Source organism: Motacilla alba, chromosome 1A (assembly GCF_015832195.1).
Source record: "Motacilla alba alba isolate MOTALB_02 chromosome 1A, Motacilla_alba_V1.0_pri, whole genome shotgun sequence".
NCBI classification, from domain to species: Eukaryota; Metazoa; Chordata; class Aves; order Passeriformes; family Motacillidae; genus Motacilla; species Motacilla alba.
In genome coordinates, this window is record NC_052031.1 from 39,627,942 (window position 1) to 39,655,918 (window position 27,977).

General features: G+C 41.1%; 1 protein-coding gene across 2 annotated transcripts in view; it reads left to right on the plus strand.

Annotated features, from left to right (window-relative positions):
- The first annotated feature begins 1,679 nt into the window (after positions 1-1,679).
- The window catches only part of TMTC2 (transmembrane O-mannosyltransferase targeting cadherins 2), a 234,865-nt gene continuing 208,567 nt past the window's right edge, over positions 1,680-27,977 (plus strand). The window contains exon 1 of one of the 2 annotated variants that reach the window (XM_038155053.1): positions 1,680-2,180. Coding sequence is in view for 1 of the 2 variants with exons in the window: in XM_038155051.1 (XP_038010979.1) it covers positions 2,098-2,180 (83 nt within the window). In the remaining variant the exon portion in view is untranslated. The remainder of the gene's footprint in view (positions 2,181-27,977) is intronic. The other variant, XM_038155051.1, reaches the window with a different exon arrangement.

Sequence of the window (27,977 nt, forward strand, 5' to 3'; positions counted from 1 at the left end):
CACCCTTTCTTGACACTTGCTTTTATTAGACAGTGCCTGGCTTTGTTAAACTTTTTTTTCCTGGAGGATCTATTTTGTTTCTAAAGCTTTTCTGACAGACCTCATCTACCCCAGTCTGTAGTCCCACCTCTTTGAAGAAAAATACATATGCTTTTGATGGATAACAAGAGGCCTCTGCCACTATGACTCAGCAGCAATTATACTGCTTTTTATGCAGAGTTTATTAGGATGTTCTACAGAAGGAGCTGTACAAACCTAGTGTGTGAATTCAGCAATTCCACTGCAGCAAGGAGGACTAAGTCGTGATGATTGGGATCTTGGCAGTAGGTCCAGAAGCATATTGAGAATTGGTGTCTGAAAGGAAGGATCACAGGTCTTCTGACAAAGAGTACCAACTCTTTAAAATCTAGGTTACTATGTTCAGTGCTTCAGGCTGAAAAGTTTAATGCCAGATCAATGTGATCTGCTAATGGGTTCAATAAGGCCCCTCAAAGCTTTAATGTTCTGAAAAAAATGCACCCTCCCCCCAAGTCTGCAATTACTGCCACTGATGGTGATAACACGCTCCCTGAATCTAAGTAGAAGCAGCTGAGATGTTTGTGACACTTGGGGCAGACTTCCCAGGAGCACTTTGAGCATTGCTTGAAAAGAGGTCTTAATGCACTTCGTATATTTTGAGGTTGCAAAGAACAGCATTAAATAATCACATAGGGGAGAAAGAAAACTTGTTAAAAGTTCCCCAATTTATTAGACACAGCTTGATGAACAGACTGTCATTCTTCTGGGACAGCATGATGCGCCACTTGATGGAAATCATGAGGAAACAGTTACAAAAAAGGGCTGGCTAGCAGCAAAGGGATGCAATGTTTTAAAAGCTTTCTATAAAAAAGAAATAATCAGCTTGATGGACCCAAATCCTTTCCATAACTTCATGCCTCTATATCTCATGAATTCTGGAAGATGATTTCAGTGCATTATTTTCCACAGCTGGCTTTCCTTTCCAGTCTATTTATCCGTTCTACTCAAAGTGTGCATCTCTGGCTATACCTACCCCTCCTCTCGTGGGCAGCACTTGTGGGGATGTTCTGAGGGAGCACCAGCTTGCAGCACTCCTTGCCTTGGGGTGTGCTTGTTTCCGATCCTCTCTGCCAAGTTTCAGTGATTTTGCTTAACTGCAAGCTAAGCTAAGTGCTCCCTATGGATGTTACACTGATAAATGGCAGGCTGTGGGCAAGTGTGGAGCCCCCTGCTCTGGCATCCATCCCCAATATAGGATTTAGCCCTTCTCTTTGCTACTAATCTGACCTATTCAGCATGGCTGAGTAAAAAGAAAAAAAGGAGGGGAAAAGGGAAACAGGAAAATAAAGACGGGAAAAGGAAGAAGAGAAAAAGGAAACAGAGAAAAAGGGAAAAGAAAGGGGGGAAAAAAGTCAAAGAGAAAAGAGAATGGAACAGGAAAATGGGAAAAGGAGAAAGGGGGAAGGAAAATAAGTCCTGACTGGGCCCAACTAGCAGCGGGACGCGGCCCAGCCCCCGGCCCAGCCCATGCCTCCGGAGCCGGAGAGGGCGCGGGGCCGCCTCAGCCGCCGGCGCGCGGGGCGGGGCGGGGCGGGGCGCGGGGCGGGCGCGGAGGGGCGGTGCGGGGCGGGCCCGCACGCAGGCGCGGTGGGAGCCCGGGGCGCCCCACGCGGGCGCTCCCAGAGCCTCGGCGGCGGCGCCCGGCTCGGCAGCGAGGGGGACGCGGGCGGGGAACGGAGCTGCGGCAGCGCCGGGGCGCCGCGGGAGGAAGGCGGGAGCCGGAGCAGCGTCCCGCCCCGCCCCGCCCCGCTCCGCTGCGCTCTGCTCTGCTTAGTCCCGTTACGCTCAGCCCCGCTCCGCTGAGCCCAGCTGCGCTGTCGCCTCCGATCGCCCCGCTGCCATGGGGTAGGGGCGGCGGAGCGGGGGACGCCGTCAGGCTGTGGCCGCCGGCGGAGCGCGGAGCAGCGCCCCGCGGTGCCGGGGGGCGCGAGGGGCAGGCGCGGCGGGGCTGGCGCGGGAGGCCGGGCAGGGCAGGAGGCTGCCCCGGTGGGAGAGGCGGCGGCGGTGGCAGGCGGAGAGATGATCGCGGAGTTGTTGAGCAGCGCCCTGGGGCTCGCCCTGTACCTCAACACCCTGAGTGCCGACTTCTGCTACGATGACAGGTAAGGCGGGGAGCGGCGGGGCTGGGCGGCGGGGGTTGCTCACCTGTCAGGAGCAGAGGTTCGGCCGCCCCCCTCTTGGTGCCCGGGCCTGCGCCGGAGGGTCCCGGGGCTTTGACGGCTCGGACTCGGTCCTCTCCAGCCCCACGCAGCGGGAGGGGACCCGCCGATCCAAGTTGGCATGTCCTGGGCTGGTCCCTGATGCGCGGTGTCAGCGGGGTGCCCGGCCGCCTCCCGTCCCGTTCCCCGGCTGCGCCGGCACCGAGCGCCCGCGGGAAGTTGCCGTGCGCTGCCGGGCTGCGCTGGGCGGCGCGGGGAGCGGAGCCCCGCCGGCCGGGAGCGCCGCTGGGCTGGCTGGGGCTGCCCACCTGCTCCTCTCCTGGCCGTACCTGCCCGCCGAAGCTGCGGAAAGGCGCTGTTCTTAGTCGGGGGAAATTCCGATTTGTGCCTTTTCCGGTGACTTAATCTGATCGCATTTAAAACAGATGCATAATTATAATGTATTGTTAGGGAGAACAGCACGCCTGGCTAAACTTATTAACCGTCCTGGGGTGATTCATGCTCCATTGGAATTAAACCATCCAAAAAGTGAGCCGGGATTGACTTTGACAGCGTTTCATCAGCCTCTCTCCCCTGGAGCCGGAGACCGTCTGCCCCGGGGGCGGGTGGGTGGGGGGCTCGGCCGGGCCTGGCGCGGCTCTCCCGGCCTCGTCCCATCCCGGCAGCACGGCTGGAATCCTGCGGGAGCCGGCAGCTGGCCACGCGTGCGGGGCTGCCTGTGCGGGAAGGAGCGGGGGGAGGGAGCGCGCAGTGCCCCGGGTGGGTGTGTGAGCGGAGGGTCTTACGGCATGGCTCAGGTTCACGGTGCCAGCGAACTCCTTGAGCAGCTGACAAGCAGGGTTGGTGCCTTGGAGCCTGTGGTGTGCGAGGAGGAAACGGGAGGAAGCGCGGCGAGGTGGGATGAGGGATGTGCCTGATCAGTTTGCTGGATGAGTTGAACTTCCCGGTGCGCTGATGGGATGCGAAAGGGTCAGATGAGTCTTTGATTGGGCATTTGCCTTGGAAAATAACCTGCCTGTCCTGCAGTAATTAGTTACTAAACTTGGAATTTTCCTCCCTTAAGCGGTATTACAGTGCACCTGCCGTGTTTAAGATCTGTCACTGCTTCCAGAATACTCCCCCTGTTTTCAAGGCTTGCTACTATTAAACCTATTATACTGGAAGCAAATGCCAAGTGTTAGTCCTGGTATAGGTCTCCGGCTGGGAACAGAGTTGGCTGCAGAGTGTGGCAATTCAGGCTGCAGCCCTCCAGGTCATTTACATGTACTTGAAGTCTTGCGAGCAATTAAGTGGTTTTAGGTTTCTGTGAGTCTTCCAATTTTCTGAGTGATTTTTCTTAAACCTATTTGAAAGTTTTGAAGCTTCATTCATAAACAGTAAAAACGTCTGCTGTTGCCCTGAAATGTGAGGTCTGAGTTGGATCAATAGGAAGCAGTGAATATTTTGATACAGTGACGCTATTTTAAACCTGCTTATTATAGTTAAGAACTGGAGGAGTTGTGGAATATTTACATAACCCTACATAGCATATATTGCAATGTTTGGGCAAAAACTGGGTTGTTTAAGTGCAAGCTTAAAAGCCTGTCCGGCAGGTCAGTTCAAATGGGCTAGGCATGGAAAGCAGTATGAAGTACTTTCTGGTGCTGTTGATGTGGAGGTCAAGGTTACTCTTGATCTTGCCTGAGTGTGCTTTAATGCAGTTAGAAAAAAGTGGTATTTGAGTGTCATCTCTGAAAGTGTGGAAAAGATAATCACACACAGATTTTGCTAGTACTAATCTCACACTGTTTAAAAGGTGTTCTAAAAGATTGCTTGGTTCATGTGTTTACCTCCTAACTAAATAAAGTACTTCTCATCATTGTAGCTGAGATTTAGGCATTGACTAGAGTGCTGTAAAAGCCAGTTAATGGCATATCTGCGTGTGGGGTCATCTAATTAGGATGTTTTTCAATTGCAGCACTGGAAGGGACTAGGCAGAAAGGGCTGTTATTTGGGCTAGTAATTGTTGAACTAGAAAGGGTTATCTATTCAAAGAGGCAGGCTCAGACCCAAAGTATTCTTTTAACTGTAATCACAGAATCTTGCTGCCCCGCAGGAGCTGGCTTGAAATGTAGCAGTAGAAAAGGAGGTCGATGCTGGAGCTGCAGGACACAGCCCTCCATGTAGGAGATGGATCGTGCTACTAACTTGAACTGAACCAAGATTGTGCATTTAAGCTGGGAACCAGCAATGTCTTGTTTCAGGAGGGCAGCATATTGCCATGGTTTTTATTCTACTTCCTTTGCTATTATATTGAAATTACATCAACTGTTCTCTTTTTAATATAGTGATCAAACTTACTACATAAAGGGTGTCTGTAATTGCTTTCTGTATTTTTTTATGTAGGTTGGGCAAGATTAAGTGGCATCATAAAACTTCTTATAGCAAAATCAATTTTCCAATGGTAAGATGTAATATTTTAGCAGCAGCACGGCACCAAAATAAAGACTCTATGGACAGTTGTAGTCTGGGCTTTGACACTGTACCAAAGGATTCAATATTTTGTTTCTCATCCTTTACCCACTTGAACTGATATAGCATGAATTTCAAGCTTGAGGAAGTTGAGTGAGCAAATGTACATGTTCTTACTTTTTGTCATTAATCTGCTTAACTCGTTTCTTTCAGGCTAAGCAGATATATTGCACATAATCAGTGCAATCCCAATATTTTTGAGCAGTTGATTTATTGATTACCTTGAATGAAAGTGTCACTTGTCAGTTTCTAAACAAAAAGGCCAGTGTTGTTGGATGTTTTTGGTTTTTGTTTTTTTTTTTTTGTTCTGTAGATGTAGACCTAGAAAACACAAGCTTTTGCCACCCTTGTCCCTGCCACTGTAATTCTTACAGACAGCTGTGATATTTCCTAGTTACGTTGTGGGTTATTACAGAGAGTTTCACCTCCCCAGCTCAAAACCTCCTTGTTCAGCTAGGAGCAAATAGATACATTTTCCCCCGCTTTTTTACTTATTTATTTGAAGCTGAATGTGGTATGTAGTAAACCAAAACAAGAGATGAATGAAGAAAAATGTGGGGAAATGCTTAATACCACAGTAGCTCACATTGCTAGTTAATAAAGGTTTATTTATTATTAAACAAAATTATCTTGAAACTGGTAACAGGGTAGAGAGGAATGCAATTTCCATTCCTGCAGATGTGTTGAAGATATTGCTTCTTGCACCGTGTTAAATCCAGCTTCTTGCCAGATTAAAGGCTACTCTCTGCACACACGGTTTGTGTTTCATGCTAGTATCTACCAGTATTACAGGAGGGAGGGAGACCCATTGCTACAATTAGGCTTACACATGGGTGTGACCATTTTTGCCTGCCATTTAAGCCTCACCAGCCCACCTGGCAATTTGACCTGCGGGTGCCTTACATTGAAGCTGTCATCCTTCATGTGGCCTGTGCTGACTAAGACAGGTCACTGTCAGTTTATGGCTGGGGAGGGGAAGATTTAGTGCTCTGTGGATCCGAGGTCATGCATTGTTACAGTAAACATGGCAGAAGCAGCTCATCTATTGAGGTGGTCCTTTCTTCTAAATCTCAGAAGAAAGGCATATTTTAGGGGAAATATGGTAGGAAGCTTTAACCTTGAGTGATGTATTGTCTCAGTGACACATTGTCAAAATCAGTGTTCTGGAAAATGCGTACAGATTTGTCTCTGTCTGTGTAGGGCTCTTCCATGAAATTTGGTAGCACAGACCAACTTTTTCTAGCTTACACTGCATTTTATTTAGCAGGCCTGAATGGGGCAGCCTTGCTGATGGTAGAAAATATCCATCAGCCCTGTTTCAAAGTTGCTGGGCAATATTCCAGACTGCGTTGCAAAAATCCTGTTAAATGTTTTCACCCTGTAGTGTCAGACTTGCATAATTTTAAAACAGGCCAAGCTCATGCACATATGACGGTACCTCTGTTGGGTCTGCCACATGAGATTTAATCTAGCAAGTGACCCAAATAACGTGCACTAGAAGAACAAGTGTAAGTGCACTGGGGAAAATTACTTGCCATCTGTCTCCTTGTTGTGTGTGTATATTTGATTATTGATTTACATTTGTGATTTTTATGGCCCTTTTTTGTCATCTTCTCAATTTTTCAGCTCTGAGTACACCTCTCCAGTAGCTTTTAGTAGCTCCAGTTTACAGGTAGCTGCAATCTTCTGAATTCCAGGAGTGAGGTTGGTGATGGGGAGACAGAGGCTTGTGTGCTTTCTGTGTAGTGTTTTCCCTTTGTCCCCTCTGTTCCATCTTCTGTGTGCTAATTTCAAACCACCATAAAAATAATTTTTATATGAAACAGGAGCTTTAATGTATTAATAAAGGAGTAAAGGTAACTCAGAGAAGATAGTTGAGTGACTTAGCCTGTGTAGTAAAGGTTTGTAGTTGAGTTTGTGTTGTAGCTGAGTTTTAACTGAATGAACTGGTAACTGATTGTCTAATGGGATGAACCTGGCACAATAATATTCTGTTAATACCAGTTCTTTTTTAAATGCTGAGCATAACCTGAAGATGTATTTGGCTTTTGATTTAAAAATGGTTTCTGCATAAAAAATTATGTTGAATGAAACACTTTGATCCAAACGTGAAATCTTAGTTTCATCAAAAGATCAGTGGGTGGTTTGTTTTGGTTTTTGGTTTTTTTTCCATTTGAGATGCTGTAGTATAGAGATTATAGAAAGCAAAAAAGAAATTATGTCCCCACTGGCTTTATTTTAAGATTCTTGTTGCATATGTAACACTAACATAAAGCATGTCACTTCTGGTAGCTGGTTCAGAGAATAAATTCATGCCTGTTAGCAGATGGAGAGTCTCCCTGAGTCGCTGACGGGATGCGCCTCATCTGCAGGAAGTTCTTCCAGCACACAATGGAGTTACAAATTCAAATGATCAACTTTCTCCAACATCTCCCATATGTATTCCAGCTGCACTTCTGAATCCTTTAAGTTTGCCAGAGCGAAAGTTGCTGAAAGGCTCAGAAGTATCTCATCTCAATTTGTTAACCATCTGATAGCTGCAAGAGTGATGAATTAGAGCTCCTTTGCTTCCCTCATCTGGAAGTTTGCCCTTCCCTTGTTGTTTGCTGCTAGGTTTGTTTCTTTCTTTCATTCTTTTTTTTTTTTTTCTGTGAAGTAGACTGAATCAGACTTTGGTATTTGTTTATGTAGTTTCTTTCTTCAGCTGAAATATTTGATGCTGAAACTGATGCAAGACTGCTGGCAACCTGTGGTGAGAGTTGCTCCAAAAAAAAAACCTGGAGAAACAGACTAAGTCTGAAGGTGGAGATGCTTAGTGTTATTGTTACTTATGTAGAAGTGAATCTGTTCTTTGGGCCAGTGTTTTGCATTTGATTTTTTTAAAAAAATTCTGGATATTTTATAGTTTTCACTCAGATTTTGGGACAACTGTCTGCTTTTTGGAAAAAAAGCCTTTTGCAAATGCCTATTTCCTTCTCTGTTCTTTTAACCCTAATGTTTGTCTGAAATGGTTGTTTGAAAGGTGGAAGCATTTTATTTGGAGACCTGAACCTTATGCTAAAAGTTTTAAAATAAATTTTGAAATTTCTCTTGATTGTGGAAGCCTGTTGTTTGCCTAAGGGCTTAGCGAACTTAGACTCCTTCTGCTTTTCCACTTGGGGTGACTGATGATATAAACTCTCCTTATGATCCTTTTGAGCGGGAGCTTGTTCTGTGGGCAGGTTGTTTAAGTCAGGATGGCAGTAGGATTCATTTCACATCTGCTAGATCAGGTGCTTATCCTGTCTCAGGATGGTCATCCAGACTTAAGATGTGTTATTTTTTTGTGCAGGCAGTCCCTCCCTAGTAAGAAGTGTCAATTTTACAATTTCTTTCCTAGTTTCACCCTCTGCAGAGCTCCATACTAAACAATTTTTCCCCAAAGGCGAGCCTGTTGGTGAATGAAACTTGAAGAGTCAGAGCAAAGTGTTTCTTTGGAATGGCATCCTAAATATTACTTAACATGTCAATGCTGCTGCTCAGTTTGTTACTTCAGGACAGTTGAAATATTGTGTGGACCTGTGAATGGCTTATGACAGACATCTCCAAAGGCAGCGACATGCACTTGGCTCTGTCTTCAGAGGATGCTTCAGGCTAGCACAGGGTTGCTGCTGTTTGTGTATGACAGCTGATTGTGAAACAAAGGAACAAGCTGGATCACTGGGGCAGCAGCCAAGGATCAAGTAATCTCTCAATCTCTGTTTTATTTCAAAGAAAAAGAAAATTGGTAAATCAAACTGTTTGAAGCCGATAAAATTTTGTGACCCAGCCTCTGTAACTGGGGAAGGTTCCTTGATGATGCTTCACCGACCATTCCTGGCCTCGTTAAGCTTGCCTCATTAAGCTTCCAGAGGGAGAAAAAGTAAAAGTGGCTTCCTTGAATACTAATCCTTGTATTTCCTAGGACACTGTGAATTACTCTGTTAGGCTTCATTGTCCTAGTGGCTTTATGAGGAAATTTTTCAGGAATAGTGGCAGGTTTCAGTTGGAGGTAAATAGTACTCGTTTACTGTCTTCATGTCCCTTATTTCCTTTACCTCTTCATCTTTTTAATTGCTTTTTGTTTTATTGGAAATAAATTATTTTTGCTTTATTGGAAATAAATCTTGTGCTTTCAGCATAAGATTTTTTGTCTTTTATATCTTTAATTATTTTGATTTTTTTTTTTTTTTTGGTCCAGAGGTTTATTCAAGTGGCTCGTATCAATGCCTCAAAAACTGTTAAGAATCAGTATAATTTGTAAAAACACTGTGGGTATATATACTATCATTATATGAAATAGCAGAATTCTGTTGTATGCTAAAATTTGAGAGCCTGCCTTGCATGGCATCTTTATTCCAACAGAGCTAGATAGGTTTGCTGTTAGTCTGCCACAAAGGCTCCATAATATATGCACGGGGGTCACTGTTGACTGCCTCAGATCATTTCCTTCTCTCCAGGATTTAAACACATTGGCCTCAGCAGCATTCCCAGTCCCAGCTGGCCCGGCAAGCCAGCTGATTGACAGATGATTGAACAGGGATTTTCTATATGATGGTACAAACCATTGCTTCTAGATGACTGGACCGGTCTGTGGAATCCTATATTATTCACCAACTTGTCAGTAGACCCCAGAAGCCCTGCCCTGACCTCTGACCTGGGTTTCAAGGGAGGACACGTTTTTCTGAATTTAGCATTCTGTGTCCAGGATGGGTGTTTCTGAATTTAGTGTTACCCTAGGCTATTTTGCTAATGAGAGGATTGTATGATTTTTAGCTCCTGCGTGCTTTAGTTGGCTAGTCCAATTCTCGTTCAGGGGAACAGCGCAGTAATTGGTAGCAGAACTATTGCTGTGAAGTCCCTGCCAGTGCCTGTATGCTATTTTCATGCAGCTTGGTAATTTGCATACTTAAATCCTAAAAAAGACTTGAACTCTTGAAACAGGGTCACTATTCAGTGACCAAAATTGTCATGGAAACAAACCCACTCAACAGCAGCCAATGCTCTTCCTAGCTTTCTGTCCAGTCTTCTCACCTCTACGGCCTTTTACATATAGCAGTTAACAATTGGAAGCTGGGCCCAGGAACCAGACTCTAGTGTGCCACTTCCACATCATTGCTGTAGAATGACCTGCACTCAGTCCTTAAGTGGGAAACAAGTCTCTGAACACTCTCAAATACCTAACTAAAAAGAAATACCACGAGTGTTTATCTGCAGCCCCAACATAGAGATAGCATTTTATTTCTGTACATAGTGTTTCCAATTGCTTGGCTGCCTGCTCTAAGTGTAACTTGAGTTAACTGCTTGTCTAAGACTTTTCTCTCCCTTTGATACAAGGGAATGTAGCTCAAAGTTGTATGGCTCTCTGTGAATCAGGTACTTTTATTTAGGAGGTGGTGCTTGGCTGAGTGTGTGGGCTGCCAGTGTCATGATGTATCAGGGTGCCTTTGCAGCATCCAGCCTCCAATTTCTATGCAGGAATATTTCTCAGTTGATGCTTTTAAAAATACCTTTTATGTTTTCTCAGCAACTATTGAAGCTGGTGATGGCCATTTACTTTGGTACTAAAAAAGCCAGCATGGAGTTCCAGTGTATGAATAAAGCACTAAGAAATACTCTTCCACTGCAAAGAGTTTCCTAAAGTTGATGTTTGAAGCAGTTTTAAGGTGACATAATTACTTAGTGGGGGGAAGAGGAAAAAACCCCGAGTCACTGGATGTTATCGATTATAAAGATCTTTAAGAATTAAGGGAAATAAAAACCTGTCTGTAGATAGGGGTCTGCCAAGCCCTTTATTGTGGAATATCACAGTTAAAACCAAGCCCTGAAGTCCAGCAATCCAGCCCAAAACTGTATGCGTTTATCAAAAACCCCCTTGATATGTCTTCATCCTGATTCCAATAGGAGATGAAAGACTTCAGGAGGAAACCAGCTTGTGTATAGAAAAGATTGCAGTGTGCTGAAGTTACCTCTAGAAGGTAGGCAGAGGAGGTCTGTCCCATTGTCATTTAAATTGTAACTCTTCAGTGTGTGGCTGGTTTTGGAACCATGTATGTTGTGGTAATTCCTGTGCCTGCATTTTACCCCAGGGTGTTTCCCAGAGGTGTTTTGTAGTGTGCTTAGGGTTCAACCTGCTGTAAGTGAGGTGAAATTTTTTACTATATCAATACCTATACATGTGACAGGGTTTTAGTAGACACTTTGTATTGAAACATGCTATTAATAGGATTATAAAGTGATAACCAACATCTTGGAGGCAAAGTGGGGTGAACTGGAATTCTTAATCCAGGATCTAGAATAATTTTTTTTTTGTAAACGACTGATTTGCTTCAGTCTCTGACATGAAATCTTGAAGTGGGAATTAATTTCAAAAGTCTGCCACTTCTGTGACTTTAGCTTTGGTTTCTCCAAGTCATTTGTGTGCATATATAGTTTGATATTGTTTTCAGAGTGTGTTTTCAGTGGTGGACCTTTGAAAAGACATGGGAGGTTCTTGCTGCCCAATGTGCAAAGGAGCACATTAAATACTGCACTTAAAAGTCTTCCTTTTGAAGCGCACAATGCCTGTGCCTTTGTAGGTAGTTTAGTAGTTTCTCCTCCGCCGACTGATCCTGATGGTATTTTTAGTCTTTGCAATATTGTTGCACTTTGGAAACGTTGGAATCTTCTTGGTTTCATTTCACAGCCTGTCAACTTTACTGGGTCAGAATAAGTTATGCTTGGCTGGCTCCTTTGTTTGAGGGGACTTGTACTGGGCTACTTTAAGAAGAGGATTAGATCCAGTTGGAAATTCAGATGAGATGCCTGCAGTCACTTCTGGCCATTAGAGTAACTTCCCTAAGTTTCCTATCTCCAAATAACACCGTGGATTTCCCTTAATAAAATAGGAGCCCATATTGGTTCGAGCGTGACTCTGTGGGTGAAACTTGCATCTGTTGTTCTGTACGTTATGAATATTCTGCACTATACTCTTTTTCTCATGCTTCATATCCTTTTTAAAAATAGACTTTTTTCCTTTTCAAATAAAGAAAAATTGAAGGAATGCTGTGACTTGTTTTATCCTTTCATTTCCAACAGCTATGTGACACTGAAGGTGCTGTCATACCTTCTCTTGTATTTGATAATGTATTTTTTTGATATTACTACTTCGTAGTAGCAACAGTATTGATTGTTCTAATATTTTAATAAGAAGATGAAGAAATTAAACTTACATATGAGGCAGGATCTTAAGTCTTATTTTATGTGTTTTACATCAGCACTCTAGGTATCATTAAAATGATAAGAATATTTATATCCTGGATTAAGCCTCTCTGTATTGGCCCATCTGACCTTTTTGGTGCCAGTATTCAGTTGGTGAATCATCCTGGGCAATTCTCTGAAATAATTTCTGGTTTGGAAGTTTGGTTTGTGAGTCTCTAGCAAGGTTGCTCCCATTCTGCTATCCTTTCTTTGGCTTTCCAGGCCTTCTTCCAGCTCCCATGCCAAAAAGAAACACTGTACATTTCCTGGGAAGATACTTCTTGGTATGGTATGCTTCTATCTATGTATTTCCTTACTGCAAAATCTTGAATTATAACAAGAATTTCCTTGTAATAAATTCCATGAATTTTCAGTGTATGTGTTTCATTTTCTTCAAACAGTTTCAATTGTACTTGAGGAAACTTTTAAAGGTCATTTTGTCTGTGGGGGTTGTTTTTTTGTTTTTTTTTTTTAAGAATGAAAAGAGTGTTGCTCTGGCAAAATTAACATTAGTTGCAGAAGAAAGGTTTCCTTTTTTAACCAATTATTTATAATTAAACTTCTGATGTCTTACATTTTTATAATTAAAGGAGAAGAAAACGGAGGCTTTTTAAATCACTTTGATCTGAATTAAGGTTCCAGTGCCAAAAAAAAAAAATGCTGCATGGCTGTATAAATAAAGACTGCTGAAAGAAAAAGTACTAAGCATAATGAAAAAATTTAATCGAATGGCATTTTTGTGTCTAGCAGCTCTTATTTTGTAGAACAGTTCTTTGTAGCTTTTTTGTAACACCAGTGTACTTGAATAAATTTTCTATTTTTGTGAAAAGATGTAGTTATATGTTCTATTCCATTTCACAGTACATTACTCATCTCTTGCATGTAAGTCACTTGGCTTGTTAAAAATGTTAGTATTTCTCTTTAATAAACATCACGCTTCTGGAGAGTTCTCAAAATATACTTTTATCTAGAAGATGAAAGACTTAACAATGGGGAAAGGCCACAAATAAAATGGTTCCTCACGTTGTTGCACTCATGGTAAAAAAGCCAAGGCCAAGCTGGATCACCTGGAGTTCTGTCTCTGCTGCTGTTTGCTGCCAGGCACATTCCTGCTCTGCCTGGCTGTTGAAAGCAGCTCCTGCTATGGAGAAGGTTGTGGTGATGTGGGTTATGGAGTATGGCTGGCAGGTGAAGCCTCAGATGAGTGCCTGCTGCACCCAAAGGAGCCTGGGGCTATGTGTCAGGATGGGCCCTGAGTGATGCTGCAGGTCACTACATCTCTCACTGCTTGGCTTCTTCCCTTCCTGTTCCTGCCCATTGTGATGGCAGACTTGTGGCAGCTGAAGCCACATCTTTGACCAGCTGTTGTGCTGGTTGGTTCAAGCCTTCATAAGGGAGTCTGGCTATTTTGAAATGATGGCTTGGGCTTTAAGAAAGGAACTTGTTTTATATGATTTCCCTTTCACCAAGAACTGTGAGGTGTCTAGATGCTGCTTAGCCAGAGCAGTTTTTGTTTCTCTGGAGTGTGCTTTGCTGTAGCACTGTACTTGCTTTAATTAAAAGACAAGAGGAATTGTGGAGAGTCTCCTTCTGTGGAGGTAATTAAAACCCACCTGGACACAATCTGGTGCAACCTGCTCCAGGTGAACCTGCTTTATTTGGATGGAGCGGGGTGGGTCTTGAACTAGATGACCTCCAGAGGTCCCTCCCAAAAGTTGCAATTCTGTGAAAGTCTCACTAAATCAGTTTTGTTTAATGTTGAAGGGGTAGTTTTGTATGTGTTCTGAGTGGAACCTGGGATTACCCTGATGGAGTTGAGTAACTGGAGTTTCATGCCTGACTAATACAGGGTTAAAGCAAAAGGAAGGATTGGTTGTCCAGTGAGCAAGAAAGCCAGTTGGTCTTCTGGAATTTAGAGCCTGCTTGTAGCTCATGACAAAAGAAAATAGGATATTAATGAAAAGATGATGTATATATGTTAACATCAGTAAACCTGTAAGAATTTTCAGCAAACTCTTCTCCTCTAGGGGACAGTCAACTTGTCCATTTTTTTCCCTAAATGTTCTGTTTTCAATCCATGTGAGCAATCCTGTCTGAGAACAATTGAGGGCCACCTCATTTAGGGTCTGGTGAGGAAAGAATCCCACAAAAAAGAAAGGCCTTAAGGAATATTGACTTTCACCTATTTGTATGCCGTGTACCTAGTCTGCTGGCTTGCCATACTAATACTTTGTAATATTTAGTATTTTACTCTTGAAAAAATGATGGGGATACAGACTCTATAGGAATACCTATAGCATTTTGTCCATAAATCACTAAGTGTTAACCCTATTATAATTCTGAGCTGCTGGCTTGATAATAATAAACTAGTTTTGCAGGAGGATAAGTTTGCTGCTCTTTGCAGCTCTGGATCTTGGTGCTGCTTGACAATAGTGTTGGAGAAGAAGGCTTCTCGAACCAGGAAATTTGGATAGTACAGCTCTGCAGGTACCATGATAAGTACCATACATATCTTGAAAGGCTTGGATGCAGTAGCTTGGAGCAAGATACCACCCTGTTAGGCACAGTTTCCAGAAACACATGCTGTGTGTGGTATTTCAGTCTATCAGTTTGGCTCTGTGCTTGGCTTGTTCTGAACATCTTGCAGACTGAAATTTGTAGATTTTGTTGAGGTTCTCTGTGTTGTAGCTTACTATAGGTGGGGGTTCCAGTTTGTGTTGACACTATGCTCGCTAATTGTTAATGATGTGAAAAAGCACAGGAGTTTATTTTACGGCAAAAAGATTTAAACCTCAGTTTCTTACTCCTGAATCCTAATGTTAGGGTACTCTTTTCTGAATAAGTAAAATTACTCTAAATCATAAAAATGAAGAATTGAAACTCATGTAAAAGTAAGTATGTGAAAGATTACAGGATTGCAGAATAAAGAGTTATTTTATTAATGCCTGTGCCTCAGTCTATCTGTAAGTATTTCTGTAAGGAAAAATCTAAGTGATGTGGGTGAGAATTTTCAGTGATGAGGGTGATTAAAATAATATATCAATTTTTTTTCCTGCTTGTCTAGTGGAACTGAAGCAATTCTGCTTCAGAATACAAATTGCATTGGATCTTAGTGTGGTCAAGGATTTAAGGGCAGCTGTTCTTTGTGTGGCATAGTGGGAGTGATGGCTGAAGGTTTTTGCTTGAACAGGGGCACTGAGAGCACTTTATTTTGCATACTTCTTTCAAGATAAATCGTGGGGAAACATCTGTGTGTAGAGTATGGAAATGTACAATGTTGTACTTTATATACTTCTGTATGCTGTATTAGTGGAGAGTGTTTGTTTTCCATCCTCATTTTTCTTGGACTGAAATCCTATATAAAGTCTGTGAAGTAGCAGAGACTGATCCTGTTAAGGAAGAGCAGATAATTCTAAGAATGAAGCAGATAATTATAAGAATGAATCTGAACTTGTACCAGTTAGTGCTTTGCCAAGACTACGTCAGCACACTTGTAGAATAAGTGCTCAAGGAAAACTTCTTGTTGTGGTGTCTTTTGTGTTGTAAAATGCAAAAGAACTCTTTTCATAACAGGATGGTTGCATTTACTATGCATACTTAATTGTACATCTAACTACATATATATGTGTATATATATATATATACACACATACATACATATATATATACACATATATATATATGCACACAAAAAATAAAAGACATAATTTTTCATCCCATCTGTCTTCGCATGCTGTCTAACATCTGCTCCAGCAGCCCAGGTCATGGATAGAGTAAATGGATGGGCCCTGCAATAAGTGACTTTTCCAATAGAGTGATTGAATTATTATCCAGTTGTGCCCTTGGGAGTTTCTGAGCTTATAAATACAGTAAGCAGTATGGTAATCAGAAAAAGCAAGTTGTTTGTTTTGTGTTTAGGGAGTTCTTATTTCTTTAGTCATTGTTCTGAATTGCATCAGTAACTGCTAAATTTTTACTTTCTGCAGTGAAGGATCTCTTCTGACTTCATAATATTTGGGTTTCCTTTTTTTTCTGTTCAAAAAACCAGCTTGGGTCAGGTAACACTATCCATGTTTTAAAATAAAACTAAATGAGGAAGCAAATGCAGAGATTGTATTTCAGGTGTTGCTTCAGAAACTTACTAAACTTTGATGTAATTGAATTCAATTTAGATTGGTTGACTATAACTGCTGTTCTAATTAAGGAAAGAAGACTACACCTTATTAGCTGTTATTCATGTAGCTGCCAAAATTTATTCTTTTTTGAAGTACAAATGAACAAGTGAACTCTTCTGCTAAGCAAAGTCAGTGTTTGTGCAAAGACAATTATGCATTAGCTATTTCCTGCAGATTGGGGAGGCCAACTTGCTTAGTAATATTCAAAAAGAAGGATAAATATAACTTAATAACCTCCTTTAGTGAAGATGTGTTTACTTTGTCCTAACTTAATTAAAATCAGAAATAAAGCAAATAATTTTGTGGGTCTGACATGCTGAGAGAAAATGGCAGAGCATGCCTTGTCTTTGCTGTTGGGACTTCAGTTTTACAAACACTTGGACATGTGTTCCGCTTTTCAGATGTAAATAGTCCTATTAGATGAAATCTGGGTCTAAACTGAATCAATGGTAAAACCTGTGGCGATTTAAATAAGGCTAGAATTTCATGAATGAGTTCAGTGAGACTACTTGCATACATAAAGTTAAACACATGGCTGAGTGTTTGCCGGATAGAGGGCCTGCAAGGATATGAGAATAAGACCGTTGCAGCACAGTTTGAAGTCTGACCTGTCTTGCTGCTGAACAATGAAGAGCCACAGCGAGGAAGTAGGGAGCCATTTTGTGCATAAACAAATGCTGTATAAAAAGCATCATAAATAACTACAATTCATAAAATGCTTGGTTGGTCCTAAATAATGAAGCAGTGAAAATGTTTATGGGATGTGCTTGTAATATGTTTTTATTTTATATTTTTTGGCACAAATACATATAAGTATCATTATTATGTTTCATTATTCAGAGAAACTTAGTAGCAGGAGACTTTCTTTTGGAAGAAGGAAGGTAAAATACAAATTACAGGGCAGCCCCCCACTTTGTCCTTTCAGTAGTAGGAGTCATGCAACATCTGATACTTGTGTCAACTCTTTTAATCATCATGTATATTAACTACTTAATTTTACATCACATTTGGTAAAGAAATGCTCTGGATATTACCATAATTGTCATCATTCTCACCATCTGAGGCTCTCCCCTCCAGATGTTTCACCAGTTTGCAAATTTGATTTGGAGCTGCATGTGCAGCAAAACAACTGCTATATACACTACCAGATCCATCTCTTTGTGCAGAACATCTTCGTAGAGCCTAATTTTATGTTTCTTGGTGAGAAATATTATTGAATCACTGCCCTCTTGTAATCCTTTGAGATTTAGATAAGTGCAATTTCCAGGTTTTTGTGGGAGTCCTAATTTACATTTCATAACAATCACAAAGCAATTAGCATGAAGTCTTACGGCAGCTTGACAGTCCTTTGTGCCTGTGGAAACAGTTACACAATAGTGCATATGCAGATAATGTTATCAGGTGCCCTTTGTGCGGGCTCACTTGTTTTACCTGGGGCATACTAAAAAAGCCCCAGCCTAATTCTCATTTAAGCTCAACCTGCTCTATTGTACAATGAACTTGCATAAAGAGAGGAATGTTGAGGTCTTAAGAAAATAATAGTTACCATTCATTGTTCTGAGTGACCTCATTTTGGCATGCTCAGGCTTTTTTTCTCTATGTGTGTGACATTGAATGCCAGTGATGGGAGGAACATGACCTCCTAGGTGAGGTCAGACCCAGGCTGCAGAGTTGCCTTCTGTCTTTGCTCTCTCTCTCCTCACAGGTGGGTGTAGAACCTTGTCTCTTCCCCAAGTTGGAGACTAATAGTGTCTATGTGATTGGAGAGTGGAGAAGGACTATCCCAGCTGCATCGTCCTGCTGATTGTGCAATCCAGCTGTTGGGGAATAGAGACGGGAGATGTGGTGTAGTGGGCAAGAAGGCAAAGAAGTAAAGAAGCAAGGCAGTAGAAGGTTTGTCACTGGTACAAAACTCTTTGGCTGTTCTGTGCACAGAAGATGACTGAGGCAAATACTTCCGTACTTCTTACTCAGTCTTTTTTGATTTTTTTTAAAGGTTTAAAGCGTTTTTGTTTCAGTCTGATAAGATACTGATGCAATTTCATTCACTTCAGTTACTTTATCCAACTGTGTAGGGAGCAATACCTTTGGGTGCTTTCAGAAGCTCTTGAGAAGAGATTTTCTGCTCCAAGGAGTTTTGGACTGAAAAAAGTATGAGAAGAGCAATGCATGGAAAAGAGGCAGTGGTCCTGTGTCTTAGAGACCAAGTAGTGTGCAAGAGTCATCTAGACATTATGGTGTCAAATAGAGGAGGTCTGGTGAAAGGAAAAGGCAAGATAGAAGACAAGAGAAAAGGTGAAATGAGATACAGACCTTATTGGCTCTTAGGTGTGTGAGATGCAAAAGATCCAAAGCCAGTACACAGGCTGTGAGAAGAATTGCTCTCAGAGTATGAATGCTGCTGCCTTTGCTGAGAGGCATTATTCCTGGGCTTTGGCAATCTCAGCTGTTCCTGTTGTCGGAGGCCAGGCTGGGTCAAACTGCTTAAGCCTGTTTGCTTGATGGAAACACGCCTAAGATCGATCATGCATCAGCATGGTCAGCAGGTCTGAAGGGATGACTGTTAGTAGGGTAAGTGAGGGTAAGCAATCAGTGCTGATAATCTGGTCAGAGGGTACCAGGGAAGCCAGAGACCAGAGAGGTCTCTGGGGATTTCACTCCTGCCTTTCATGTGTTTTCATCTTGCTCTTCTAACCTGTTCTCTCTGTCTCACTGGGTGGTTTTCTCCTCTCATTTCCTACAATAGAAAGCTATTAAAGTCATATACAGAAAACAGATGCTGGAACCAAAGTAGGAGAAATGAGCAATGACTTACTTAATAGATTTAGGCCCATTCAAGAAGAAAGACACAATATGGCCTAAAAAAGGGATAAATTGTTTGGGAAAGGAAAATGGATAAAACAATGTGACTGAAGACAGAGACTTAGCTGATGCTGTGCAAAAAGCTTGATTGCTACAGAAGTTACAGTTTTGTGACTGCCTTTTTTGGCTATTCCTCGCACTAATTCCTAGTTTGGGACAGACTGTGATGATGCAGAGCACTGCTGCTTTCAGCTGGCCCTTGCCAAGGCTGCTGTGTGGCTAATGAAGCGTGAGGCTTTAACCTCATCTTGGCAGTAGTGGTTTGGATGGAAGTCCAAGCTGAGCTATCATCAGAGACAAGGCTATTTTTAGGGCTATGTGTATGAAGGAATAGTCGATATAAAGCTGTGGAAAACTCTAGAAAAGTGGCCTTGTGCCTTGTGCTTTGTATACTTCATGCTGAAGAAGTTTTCAAATCCCTCTCAACATGAAAACTGACTGTGAGTGTCAAATGCGACACTGCACAGCATGTAGCATTCATTTATTACCCCATTATAAGATTTAATCTTATGAATTAAACAAGTTTTCTTTTCCCTGTTTGCTTAGGTTATTGTTATAGTAGACACACCTTTCATTCCAGGTAGATAGGCTTTTTTCCCTTTTTGCACTTACTCTTCTTTCCTACCATGTCTTGGCTTCAAGGACAAAAGAAAACTTAATTTTTATGTTAAAAAAGAAATTATTTGTAAAGACACATTATACTCCCAGGCTTCCAAGACTTGTGGTCTGAAACTGGAAATGTAGCCACAATTAATGCATTCAGAGACCAGCTCAGTGTGTAGTTTTACTGAAATGTTTGAATGGTCTCAAGAGCAATAAGTGAAGCTTTATGAGTTTTCTTGTAGTTCCCTGTATACTGCCTGATGTTTAATGTTGGCATGATCTTGCTAGAAATGCATTATATAATTAGACCTATCAATTTACCATGAAAAATAAAACAACAATAGTATTCCCCATCCCCATTAGCTTGTTTGTATATCTCCCTCTTTCATCTTAAACCAGGAAGAAAATACTGAGATTTTTGTGTTGTTGCCATTTTTTTTAATATGCCATTTTCTTATGTAAGAGGAATGCTTTAGAAGTGTTAATGGCTATGGCCTGTGTTCACCTTTAGCTGATACAACATTTCTTACAATGCATCTGTGTTCTGTGTGTGCTGAGATTGGCCTTGTACTTAGTGGCAGAACTGGTCTGCATGTGGTGTGGGAGCAACATGCCTGCACAGGTGAGTCAGTAGCAACTGCAGAGAAAGTTTTCTTGTACCCTGGAAGTGCTGCTCCCACCAAAGCTCAAGGTAACGCTATGAAAACAATTCAAGTGGTAGGTAGATAATGGCAAAATTCAGAAGGCAATTACAAGAACTATTATATGTAAAAGTAAAAAAAAAAAATTAGGAATGCTAGTACATTTCATAATTATTTTATCAATTGTTTTGGTTGACTGTCTTACATTCATGTGGTAATAATGTTCTATTTTCAAGGTGATTAAGTTGGAGTTTTGGGGACTCTATAAATATAAGGAACAACTGCTATCTCTGTCTGACCTAAGAAAGGACTAAAAGCAGGAAATCATCCAGGGTGACATATGGGCAGTACGTACTTTTGAGTTCCTCCAAGATCTAAATATACTCAGAATCTGAGCTAAAAGAGCATTGCTTCTGTGCTTCCATGTTAATCTGAGTTATATTTCTGGCATGTGCTAGAGTTTTTGCTCTATCTTCGAGGCAGATGTAGCCAGAAAACTGAGATAGAGACCAGGACCAGACTTAGTCCAAAAATGGCTTATCTGCAGTATGGGTGGTTCAGAAGCATAAACTCTATAATTTCTAATTTATTATCATAACATACTTTCTGAAGCAGTTGGATCCTTCTAGGATTGCATCCTTGAGAGACTACAGAAAGGCTGTCCCAGCCCTAAAACCTTGTTGTTCAGGCCCCTATTCTGGAACAAAAGCCCCTACCCAAAACCAGCATACTTCATATCTACCCCTGCCCATTTTTTATTTTACTTAGTAGGATTGCTCGTATAAACTTGAACATTGTTGACTGTCTTATTTTTTTCAGGGACATAAAAAAATCTCAGAGATTTTGCTCATGTTTTATTTCTGATTACTTCATGCTAAGGGGATCGATGAGATAATGAAAATCTAAATCTGGAGCATTGTTGTGGGGAAAGCAAATTGTGTGCAATGTTTGTCATCAACCATTATTAAAGGATTGACTAGTACAATTAAAATTAATTGTGTTTAATAAAGGATTGCTGTACTTTGTACTTTTTTTTTTTTTTGTAATGTATTTAAATCACACACTCATAACTTTCCCTTCATGTTTCAGAAAGCTTTTGGAAAATTCTGTTTTCCTTTTTCAGTGTAACTATGTCTAGGGGAAAAGGGTTTCAGTATTTCCTGAAGGTAGTTATATTTCTTAAATCACTGAATCAAAATGCAGTGGTTCATGTTAATAAATATTTACTTTGGTTTTAAGCTTGGAATCATCAGCAGTGCCACCAGCTAATCTGTGAATTTGCCTGAGGTGGTGATGTGAGCCTTCAGAGTGTTGTATTTGAAGTTGCACTCATCCGTTGATTAACTGAATAAAATTTGCATCTTTAACAAAGATCAGCCTATAAGCTTTCTCTAGGTAAATAATGCTATGAAGACTTTTCAGTAGTATTTTGCAATTTTTTTCTCTTTTAATTGTTTTAACATTACTTTCTTCTGTGTGTTGGATTTTTTTTTCCTTTTTTTATATGTAGGGATAGCTTGTTTTCAATATCAAACAAAATCCAAGCACTATCAGAAAAAAAATGTTTGGAATAGAAGCAATTTCATATCATCATAGACCATGAACTGTGAAAGTGATACAAGCTCAACTAATCTTCTCACCAGTCAATATTAATTTTTTTTCTGTCTCCTGTTTTTTTTTTTGATGTTCTGTTTGGTTTTTTTAAATGTATCTTTTTTATTGTTGTCATTTGCTTTGTCTGTGTTCACTTATTCTTTCCTACCTTACTCTTACATCATGCCTTCTATGGGCCAAGGACAAACCTGCTTGGAGCTTGTACTTTTCTTGTCTTGCAGGGAAGCATCTTCAGTGATGGGTGGGATTCTTTAAATGTCATTACTCTCTTCTCAAAACCTGATGTTTTATTGATTGTTATAATTGATGGAACCTGCTGCCCTCACTTTTGTAAGTATTTGCTCAGAATGAATGTCAGGGTTGATGCTGGTGAATACAGGTAACTCTGTCTCTTTTGTATTACATGAAGTTCTTGAACACTGTGAGATCATAAAATAGAAAAATAATAGGAAACCGTTGTGTTTATGTAAAATGTGTTCTACTCATCAGTTTTGCTCATGAGCTGCAGTACTCTCTCTAGGACACCTCTGCCAGCCAGGCAGATCTGTGGGAGTCTTCCCTTTGTTGGGGTCAGGAGCCCTTTTAGATCTGGAGGATGTGCAGTCCTGAGGATGTGCTGGTTTCCGAGGGTGTTTGCTGCAGAACTGGTGTGTCGGCCTTGCTGAAAGCCTTCAGCTTGTCCTGCCCTGCCTGCTTTGCTTGGATAATCCTGCAGCAGCTGTCAGAGTTCCCCTTTGATTCCTCTGGCTTCAGCAAAGCTGCAGGGACACTGGAAACCTGGCCCTGACCCCTGCTGAGCTGGTGGAGATAAGAGCAACATCATCCTCATTGAACCTGTGTACCATTGCCCTATTTCAGCTAAGTGAAGGGTCAAAATCAAATCCCAGATTTGATTTCCAGGGATGAGTGACAGGCAGTTCCATCGCCCGTCCCCCAGTGACAGCAGCTGCATGTGCCCTGTCCCCATTGTCCCTGTGGGTGGGGTGTGGAGTAGTGATGTGGTGTCAGCAGTTCCCTGTGATAGCATCCCTGCTTGTGACAGCTAGAGGGAAAAAGTGGGTGTTTGTAGATGAGGTTATACTCAAATTTGATTGAGACCTGCTGTCTGTTGTTGTGATCCAATGCAGAAAGTGTTGTCAGTGGATATCTAGGCAATGGTGCTAGGCAGCAAGAAATCAAAAATACAGAGCTGCTGAGTTGGTCCTGTGGTATTTGGTATTGTTCATGAGGCTCAGTGGAATGAACATCCCTTATTTGAGATGATGTCTCACTGTCCCTGAAAACATGTCTCTTGAAAATTTTGCTCTTATTATTTTCGGCTTCAGCATGCATTTGTGAACTAACTGTACTCAGGAAGGGTGCTCTGCCATTGATTCAGTTCTTGTCCTACAAAGCATCCCCACTGAAATGTTTTGGAAATGGCTTAAGGCTTTGCAGTGTGAAGAGACTGGCAGTGAGAAGGATAGGTGATTAAATCATTCCATAAATACTGATAGACTGAACATATACTGCTCGGATTAACTGCCTCCACTTTATGTGCATAATTTTCTCTTAAAATAATTTGTTTTCCTACAAGTAAAAAGTTAATCTTCTGATTTTAAATTAATCTAGGTTTAACTTCTATTAGCGCAATCTACTTTCTCTTTTCATTTTGACATAATGTTCCACTCTGCTAGGCAAATTCAATAGTTTTAGCATTGGAACCTGGAACATGAGACCTTTTCAAGTGCTGTAGGTATTGCAGACTGTCTTTTCTACAGTTTCCATGTCACTTTGTTTAATAGCAACTTTTTCAATATTTAGAAATATACAGGGGTAATACAAAGATTATTATTTCAACCTACAAACACTCTTCTTTGAGGAACTGGTATTAATAACCCTTGTACCTTCAGCCCCTCTGTGCAGTATTAATCCCAGTGTAACTGTTGAATGGTACATGTACAAGATTGGAATGTATTTTTGCAAAGTCTTGTGATGTCATGAGATTAAACATGCGTCCTCCTCCTTTCAGGTTTTTTTTTTTTTTCCCTAGGTTGTGGCTTTGATATTAGGTGGCTGGTGTAGGCTTGGCTTTGACCCTTCTGTGGGGTATCATAAATTCCTGTCTGAAGATGTTTTCAGCTCCAAAGTCAGCTAGTCTTGAAGCATTTCTTTTTGTCCTGCTGCTGGCAGTATTGATCTGAAAAGCTGCGGGTGGAAGCAGCAGCCTGAGGTCCCCACTCACAGTATGTCTGGGGACCTCAGGAGCCACACTTGCTTCTGGCTGCCGAGAGCTAAAACCCAGGCATGAGCATAGGAACCTGCCTGAACTGCTGGTGCATCTTGGAATAATTAGTACCTAAGTGCTTTTTGCACAAAGTGTTATGAATGCCATCCTATCACCATTTAAAAACCCAGAGTGAAACAGAGCCCTTTGTGATTGTTTGTTCCTATGTGTGCCTCATGGCTTTCTAATTAAAAAACACCTAATGTGTCTGTTCTGTTCTTTCTTTCAAAGCAAGAAATATGCATTTATGTATTGGAAAGGGGAGACTGTCTTTTATCCCTTTCCTTTTTCATCAATGAAAAAAGTGGCAGGATAGAAAGAAATACAAATGCGGTATTTGAATTAATTTCCACCTGATTTTGAAGAGGGCTTTTCTCACATATTGACTGTAGTTTGTGCTTTGAAAAGTGATGTTGTAACTCCTAGTGTGCCACATAGTCGCTCTGTGAATGCTGGGTGGGGACTTAAATCCTCCTTTAGCCATTCTTTACTGAGCCTAGTCCAGTTTTACTTTGCTGTCCAGTGGATATCCCTGGGTCCCGCAGATTTACAGTCTCTTATCCAGGGCAATTTTCAGAAATTCCAGTTTGTGGCATTCTTGCTACCAGAAGAATTGCCCAAATATTGAAACTTCTAAATTCACATATGTTCCTCCTATTTGAGGAGCTAATGTACAAGGGGGAAGAGTATTTTTAGCCTCTGTAAAGTGCAGTTTCTCAACAGCTTTACTTTCTGGTTCCAGTCTATTTCATAGATTTTGAGGGTTCTTTGGTTTTGTTTGTTTTGTTTTGTTTGGGTCTTTGTTAGTTTTTTTTTGGTTTTGTTTTGTATTTTTTGCTGATGTTTGTATTGAGTTTGTCTAGGTTTTTTAATTGTGCTGCATTTCAACCTTCCTCAGATTTTTCTTCTTTACTGTTAATTTAACTTTACTGAAGAACTAGCTGTTAATTCCCTGTTTTTTTAATGACAGTTTTGAGAAGGAGTCTGGAAAAAGTGACACAAAAGTGCTTCTTGTGAGGCAGCTTTACCTGAGTCTTTGCATTGACATAGCTGGGCACTGCTGGCTGTGATGCAGGCAGACCTACTGGCAGGTGCTTTAAGGCAAATACGTATATTTGTTCCTCTTTTACCAGTATTTTATTGTTTTGATATTTACTCAGTTTTTCTTTGTACTGGTTTTAATTTTGGATTGCTGAGCAGTAATTACTGACAGTGCAAGACCAGTACTGCTTAGTTATTGCAGTACTTCTGTTAATAGTTGATGATATATTTGCAAGAGCAGCCTTTTGCAGAACACTTCCATTTATTTATTTATTGAAGACAACAGGCTAAGTACACTGTCAGCTTTAAACCAGCATCAGTCCAATGCACAGATGGAGAACACCAATTTTTGTGCTTGTGCTTCAGGGTAGGATTTTCCCCAGCACAGATGTGTGTAAGCAGAAGTTGTAGATACATTTGCTTAGTTCATGCTTTTCATCAAATTCTGCTTCTGTTTAAGGACTTCTTCTCAACCTCTTTGGAATTTCTTTCCTGAACATGTATGAAGAAGAACCAGGAGGTGAGTTTTCAGAGTAATGTACTTTTAATCGAGTGGGGCTGTAAGCTCTTAAATTGTGTATGACCTGTTTGGCCTTACAAATCCCTTCTAGAAGAGATAGTCAGCAGATGTATTGTAACTAGAGTCTATTGGAAAAGGTTGCAGTCTGGAGAGGAATGTGCACACTGTACTTTAAATCTCTTTCTATTAAAAGTTTCCTTTGTTGCCAAGGAAGTAAAGCAATGATTATGTTATGGGGCTGACAGTTTTGCTAATGTTTCATATTTTCAGAATGAGGCTGTTCAGTTGTTGAGAATGATGTAAAATTCAAGGACACTTACTAATCTTTTTTGATGCGACTAAAATATATTTTGACACCTCCTCCCTCCCTTAAAAAACCCTCCAAAACTCGTTTTTCGAGGTAACAGAGGAATGGACTCCCTACATTTTGGTAATTATAGCAAGTAATTAGGTACTCTCTGCCCCTCTGGAGTAAAAAGCTCCACAGACTCTCTAAGCTGGGCTCCCTCACCAAGGATTAAGTGTGTTGGAGTTCTCCCTGCTGCGTTTCCTGCTGCTGCTTTTTACAGCTCCTTTGGTGTTGTAAGTCATTGCTGGGGAGGATCTGTTACCCATGTCCCATTCATAACTGCCTTGTTCCTACATCTCTTCAAAGTGAGAAGTGGTTTTTTTTCATCCCTTTCTTTTTTCCTTTGGTCCACGCACTTAGGAGGTAAGATCCAGAGGCTGTTGCTCTCTCTGTTGCAGTTACCTTTGGTGTTTAAGGGCATTGGACTTAAGAGTTTTACTACATGCACTGGATATCTGTGCTCATGGTAAAGTGATGTTAACTCAGGTACTGATGGCTTTTCCTCCTTCTTCAAATTCAGGATGTCAGTGAAAGACTCAGGAGTGACCAGTCTGCAGTTGATACCATGATGCTGCATCCTTATCCTCTTCCCTTACTTGTTTCTGAGAAAGAGACAGGAAGCGATATTCTTCCTTACTTTTGATGTTGGCAAACATGGTGATGCCTTTTTTACTGAATAAAGAGGAAACATAACTGGAAGCAGTTTGAATTCTATTTTTTTTCTGCTATGCATGTTCTTGTGTGTGTGTGGTAGGTGGTCCGCAGTGCTGATACTGATAGGATAGCTCTTACTGTGTAACCCTGAATTTCTGATTTGAAAACTTGAGCCTGATGTCATAGTAGCAGTATGACAAGATTTATTTTGCCTAAATTAATCTTCTTAACATATTTAGGTCTATTTTAAAGTTCTTGTAGGGGTGAGAATATTGCTTAGAGGGAACAAAAATGTGCAGCTTGTGCAGTCTCAATGAATTTCATTGTCAGAGAGACCTCTCCCCTTCTCTCTCTCCATTCGTAATGTTTTAGTATTTCAAGTCAAATATTTTCAAACGTTTATTTCTCCTACATGCATGAGAGTGTTCTCTCCTTTGAGTATGGTTGTTTACTAATCACCTTTAGAAATAATCATCTTGGTTGATAAGGAGTGGATACCGGTTTCTTGCTTTAGAGGACAAAGATATTGGAGATGACCAAATAGTGTTGCTAAAATATGCAGAATATATCATGTTAACCTTTGTTTTAAAAATCTTTCTTTGCCATTAATGCTGGATGAGAACATTATCACATAAAAAGAGTATAAGGTAGAGAGAGACTAGCCTTACTGTTGATCTGCAGTGCAAACAAATATCAGTCTTTTTTAAGCAGGATTACTAGAAAAATATCATCACAAAGTCAGTGGCATCATCTTTTATCCTCCTTCCCTTCCCCTGTTCTCAATGTCTAAAAAAATAAAAAAATCCAAGAGAATACCCTGCTGTTATATCTGAGCTTAAGTTTTAGCTGTTGTAAGTTAATACATAGATAGTAAACAGAATTAGGCTGATGCGCAACAAAAGATCCTCCTTATTTCAGCTTTCAGATGCAGGAAGAAGGCAGACTGATTTTTAAAAACAGCTACAATTACAACAAAGGAAAGAAATCAAAATACTCTGTAGGAATAAGGAAAGTTCACAGAGTTGTCTTTTCCTAGGCTTGCAGGAAGACAGAGACATGATATAAGTGAAGTGGTTAAATTAGGTTGTGGCACAAGCTTTAGTGGGGATTGCTAGGAAATAATTTGCTGAGTGGAGGAGAGCTTCCTTCCTTAATTGTTTCCACCTGGTAGCAGGCTATTGTCAGACCAGGGACCTCTCTGCCCCTTGAAGCAGCATTTGGAATGAGAAATACACTGTGCTTCGTGA